Source organism: Orycteropus afer, unplaced genomic scaffold (genome assembly GCF_000298275.1).
Source record: "Orycteropus afer afer isolate SDZICR_OR568_19922 unplaced genomic scaffold, OryAfe1.0 scaffold01011, whole genome shotgun sequence".
Lineage (NCBI taxonomy): Eukaryota > Metazoa > Chordata > Mammalia > Tubulidentata > Orycteropodidae > Orycteropus > Orycteropus afer.
In genome coordinates this window covers 313,174-319,193 of record NW_006922598.1, presented here as the reverse complement: position 1 = coordinate 319,193, position 6,020 = coordinate 313,174, and the positions used below count along the sequence as shown (strand labels likewise).

General features: G+C 44.0%; 1 protein-coding gene across 1 annotated transcript in view; it reads left to right on the top strand.

Moving 5' to 3' along the window:
• Positions 1–6,020, top strand: part of TFE3 (transcription factor binding to IGHM enhancer 3) — an 18,992-nt gene that overhangs the window by 4,416 nt on the left and 8,556 nt on the right. Inside the window, exons 4-8 of the mRNA XM_007958560.1 lie at positions 385–630; positions 717–821; positions 2,967–3,084; positions 3,509–3,565; positions 3,734–3,809. Coding sequence (XP_007956751.1) covers positions 385–630; positions 717–821; positions 2,967–3,084; positions 3,509–3,565; positions 3,734–3,809 — 602 coding nt within the window. The remainder of the gene's footprint in view (positions 1–384; positions 631–716; positions 822–2,966; positions 3,085–3,508; positions 3,566–3,733; positions 3,810–6,020) is intronic.

The following is a 6,020-nucleotide window of genomic DNA, read 5'->3' as shown; positions in this document are numbered from 1 at the left end:
AAGAAGAGCTGCATGGATGTGTGATACATCAAGAGTTCCTTGGGAGGCATTAGGGTGTGTTGGGAAGCCATGTGTAGATCCCAAGGTCTTTTAGTGGTATTAGGCACTAGGAGGGGGTCTTGGGGATTGTGTCAGGCTATTCCAGAAACTGTGAGGGATTCTGTCATTCATGGGGGCTGTGAGAGATTTCTGAGAAAGGGAGTCTGGGTCTTAGCAGAAACTCACCAGTATTTTAGGGGTGGGGAATATCTCAAATACTGGGTTCAGTTTGCCCACCTGAACCTCGGAACAGATGAGATATGGGGGTCAGGCTGGGGCTCAGAGTTACTGCCCTTCTGAGCTCTGTTCTACCTTCACCTCTGCTTCCTCCCACTTATCCCACAGGTACAGACTCATCTGGAAAACCCAACACGCTACCACCTGCAGCAGGCACGCCGGCAACAGGTAAAACAGTACCTGTCTACCACACTTGGGCCCAAGCTGGCTTCCCAGGCCCTCACCCCACCGCCAGGGCCCACTAGTGCCCAGCCACTCCCTGCACCTGAGACTGTTCATGCCACTGGCCCTGCAGGCAGCGCTCCCAACAGTCCGATGGCGCTGCTCACCATTGGGTCCAGCTCAGAGAAGGAGGTGAGTAGCTGTAGACAACCCTCCCACCCTCCCTTCTCCTCCCCCAGTGTCTTCTAATCCTATTCCATATTTACATTTTCCCCCAGATTGATGATGTCATTGATGAGATCATCAGCCTGGAGTCCAGTTACAACGATGAGATGCTCAGTTATCTGCCTGGAGGCACTGCAGGGCTGCAGCTCCCCAGTACGGTGAGGCCCTAAGATGGGAGTATATTCTGAAAATTTGGGCATCCTATCCGAGAGACCTCACCTTCTGCTATCTGTTTATATATAAACCCTTGCCTTTGATTATACTAAGATAGAAAAGGAGTCTTTATGAAGAGAATGGGGCATACCAATGCTCTTGGGTTTTGTATTGGACTTTATCAAGAAGTGGACTTCATAGAGTTTAATATATACAAGGTGGAGAGTTTGTGAAGATTAATATCTTAATCTTTAGATTAATTAAATTAATTAAGAGTGTATCAGGGTACTCGGGTTTCTCTGTGGGAGGTACCAAGAAATGGAAATCCTATTACAATTTGAACGTACCAAGGGATTCAGATCATTGAGACCTACCCAGACCATGCAGTGATTGGAACATACCAAGAGTCTCAAAAACACAGTATGGGATATAATAAGTGGTTGAATATATAAGTGATTGGAATGTACCAAGTCAATTGCCATGATTTGTGGCAAGAGCTTGGGTCCTTGCAGAGAATTGATAGAACTTTGTAGACCAAGGGATGTATCAAGAAAAAGTAATATTCTGGTTGTGAAACATTCCAAGAGTCAGAACTTGCTTTGGGACATAAGAAGTGGCTGTAAATTTGATTTTTTTCCAACTTATCAAGAGGATAGATGCTTATATAAAAACGGTATTAGTTTATCAGAACTTTTTATTGATTTGGACACAGAGATTGGAGAAAAGGATATCATGCTTAGTAAAGTAGTTGTTGTTAGGTGCTATCGAGTCATCTCCGACTCATAGGGACCCTGTGTACAACAGAACGAAATGCTGCCCGGTCCTGTGCCAGCCTCATAATCCCTGCTATACCTGAGTCCATCATTGCCGCCACTGTGTCAGACCATCTTGTTGAGGGCCTTCCCCTCCTTCGTTGACCCTCCACTTTACCAAGCATAATATCCTTCTCCAGAGAATGGTCCCTTCTGACAACATGACCAAAGTAGGTGAGACGAACTCTGCCCATTCTCGCTTTCAAAGAGCATTCCGGCTGCACTTCTTCCAGGACAGATTTGTTAGTTCTTGCAGTCTGTGGTACTTTCAGCATTCTTTGCCAGCACAACTCAAAAGCACCAACTCTTCTTTGGTCTTTTCTTATTCATTGTCCAGCTCTCACATGCATATGAGGTAAAGTAGAGGGTCAGCAAAAAAGGAAGACGCACAACAAGATGGATTGACACAGTTGCTGTGACAGTGGGCTCAAGCATGCCAACAATTGTGAGGATGGTGCAGCACCAGGCAGTGTTCTGTTCTGTTGATACAGGGTTCCTATGATTTGGAGCTGCCTCAATGGCACCTAACGACAACAACAGAGATTGGGACTTTATATTAGATAGATTAGATGGATGGTTTGAAGAGATGAAAACTCATCAAAAATTGGACTAATTATAGGTTAGTATGTTGCCCTGGGAATATATTCAGGAGAGTGTGAAGGAGAGAAAATGATCTAGGCAGAAATAACAGCAGTGCTAGTTGAGAAGTTAGAAAAGAAATCCTGAGATCAGAATGTGCAGGGAGTTATTAGAGATTCTAGAGTCAGGGCAGCAGAAGACTATGTACCTAATGTGATAACATGATTGTAGCAAAAGACTAGAGATTAGGTTGGAATTCTCCAGAAGACCAGATTTTGGATAGAACATTGCCATGACCAAGGCCTGAGAAGACTGGGTTGGAGTGTTCCAAAAACCCTATTGGAATGTAGTGCTGGGAGGGGCTGATGGACTTGAATGTTGCATTGGATCAGACAAAAAGCTGAGAAGGGTGATTTTCTAGCATTTCTCCTCAGGGACACCCCTAAGGTTTAGGAGAGGAGCTTTAGAGATCACTGAAGGGCTTGAGGGGTTTGCAGGGTTGGAGGTGACGAGCAGACCAGACAGGCTCCATTCCCTAGAAAATCAGGCTAGGTCCACTTTGCCCTGTCATCCTTACTGGATTGCCATGTGAAATTCCCCTGAAGGAGAAAGAAGGGTTTCCTTTCCAAGTTAGCCAATCCCTGGGTGAGTGGACCTGCTTGCTCTTTAAGGTATGTGGAGAGTTGGGAACCTGGTTCTGAAAAGGGGACAAACCTGGGGTTTGTTCCCAAACGTGTTTCTCTCCTTCCCTGCCCCCAGCTGCCTGTGTCAGGGAATCTCCTGGATGTATACAGTAGTCAGGGCGTGGCCACACCAGCCATCACTGTCAGCAACTCTTGCCCAGCTGAGCTGCCCAACATCAAACGGGAGATATCTGGTAAGTGCCAGGGTCTTGGCTACGTGCCCCACCTGTCTCCCAAGTAAGCACCATGTCTGCCAGGTCTGAGATTAGGCCTTGTGTGAAAAGGGGTTTAAGCATCCAAAAAGGGGGCTGTTTGCTCTCTCTTTCCACATGGCCCATGGTCCTGCTTTCACCCCGCTGCTTCTCACAGCCTCTCATCTTGGTTTTAACAACTGGCATCTCACAGTGTTGTTCTTTTTAATACATTTTATTGAAATATAATTTATGTATAGTGAAATACCTCATAGTGGTTTTGAAAAAATAGTAAAGACTAGTGCTTTTTCGAAAAGTCACTTCCCCTTGCCTTTACCCACCAAATTCCACTTCAGCAGCTGTGTACTCCCCTCTTTCCCATGCCCAGAGGCCCTAACCACCCTTATTCTCTTGAACTTTCTTCCAGAGACAGAGGCAAAGGCCCTTTTGAAAGAACGACAGAAGAAAGACAATCACAACCTAAGTAAGTGAGAAGAGTGTGTGCTCTTGGAAGAGTATTATGCAACCCATAAGAGTCCCAGCCCTCCTTGGGGAGCCCCTTTTCACAACATCCTCCCAGCTCCCTAGTTTTTCTCCACCCCCCTTCATCTATTGATGACTCATTCCCACTCTTTTTTTTTCTCTCCCAAAGTTGAGCGTCGCAGGCGATTCAACATTAACGACAGGATCAAGGAACTGGGCACCCTCATTCCCAAATCCAGTGACCCGTGAGTCTGGGCTGGGAATACCAGGCCAGCGGGGGAGGGGGAAATAGGGAATAGGGACCCTGTTCCTCCATATCTGTTACTAGGTGGACCTGTCAGGCCATCTTGGCCCAGGCACTCTGCTGCTTCTCCTGTGGTCCTTTCTCATCCAGCTTTCCTCACCCTCAGCAGGATTATAGACCCTCACTGTACGCACAACTAAAATTTTAGGTACATGTGTCTCATCTGGTCCCCATGTGATGTATGCACTTACTTTCCTGTTTATTTAGTACTTCCTGTATTTAGTTATTCAAAGGAGCTGTAGTGGCACAGTGGTTATGTGTTGGCTAACTGAAAGGTCATCAGTTCAAACCTACCAGCCGCACTGTGGCAGAAAGATACGACAGATAATTTTGTAAAGATTACAGCCTTGGCCTAACCCTATGAGGCATTTTATTCTGCCCTATAGGGTTACTATGAGTTGGAATTGACTTGACAGCAGTAAGTTTGGTTGAATTTTTTATTTGCTCAAGAAACATTTACTGAGTTTCTGCTGTACATCAGATACTGTTCTAGACCCTGTAGATACCAAAGGGAGCAAAACAGACAAAAACTGACCTTATGAAGCTGATGTTTTAGTGGGGACAGACAGACAGCAAACAAATTAAGAAAATAGATGATGATGAGTGTTATAGAGAAGAATCAAGAAAGGATGGAAGATGGAAAAGTATTAAGGAGGTATATTAGTTTCCTAGAGCTGCCACAACAAAATACCATAGAGTAGGCGGCTTATAAGGACAGAAATTTATTGTCTCTCCATTCTAGGGAAAGTCTCTCTCAGCTTCTGGTAGGCCCTAACCATTCCTTGGTGTGTAGAAGCATTTTCACATAGCTTTCCTGTCTCTATCTCTTTTCATTTTTCTTATAAAGAGTCACTCATATTGGATTAGGACCCACCCTTCTCCAGTATGACTTCATGTTATCTTAACTGATAACATTGTTCAAAGGCCCTGTTTCTAAACAAAGCCATGTTCATAGGACCAGGAGTTAGGACTTCAACATATCTTTGGGGGACACAACTCAATCCATAACAGTCTACCTTCTGAATGCCCCCCAAAAAATTCATGTCCTTCCCACATGCAAAATATATTTACCCCATCCCAGAACCCCTAAATGTCTTAACCCATTCCAGCATCCATCTTAAATAGTGCTGCGATAAATGTGGGTGTGCATATATCTGTTCCTGTCCTGGCTCTCGCCTTGCTAGGACATATACCTAGTAATGGGATTGCTGGGTCAAATGGTATCTCCAATTCCAGCTTTCTAAGGAATCGCCATACTGCTTTCCACAGTGGTTGTATCACTCCACAGTCCCACCAGCAGTGTATGAGTCCCAGTCTCTCCACAACCTCACCAGCATTTGTTATATTCTGTCTCGTTGAACCTTGCCATTAATGCTGGGGTGAGACGGTTGTTTTGATTTGCAACTCTCTGATGGCCAATGATCGTGAGTATCCCTTTTTGAATTAGCTGGCCACCTGAATATCCTCCTTTGTGAAGTGTCTATTCATGTCTTCTGTCCATTTTTCAGTTGGATTGTTCATTCCTTTGCTGTTGAGACATTGGAGTTTTCTTTAAATTTTAGAGATAAGTCAGTCCCTTGCCAGATATGTACTTATCGGCAAATATGAATTTGTTGCTGTCATTTTTGTTACGTGCTTTTTCATATCGATTTTTTTGTTATGTGCTTTTTTGATGTCAATTTCTTTGTTCCATATAATTTTTATGCTGAGCTCATTTTGTTTATGAATTGTGTTATCACTTCCTTCATTGCTTTTGTTTTAGTATTTGCTAAATATTTGTGCTGGTCCTCTTTTTTATTTTGAAGTGAAGGTCTATCATTTTTCTTTTAGGTTACCCTGTGATTTATAGTTTTCTTCCCAAGTTTAGAACAATCCATTCTATCTTGTAGTTGTCTTGACTTCCCTACCATCTAGAAGTTCTGTGACGACAGTTTTTTCCTCTTTTTGGTTTGAAGTTATCCTCACTTGTCAATTGATGTCTCTGGTTACCTGTTTACGACCTTGTAGGCTTATTTACTTTGGATACTTCCATAGCTGGCTTGGTTTCTGGGTTATATCATCATGTGTGTTAATGGTCAGTTGTTATTGGCTGTTGTTGCTGCTCTGTCCAAAGGGTTCCCTTTAGCATCTCTTGTAAGGTTGGTCTGGTTTT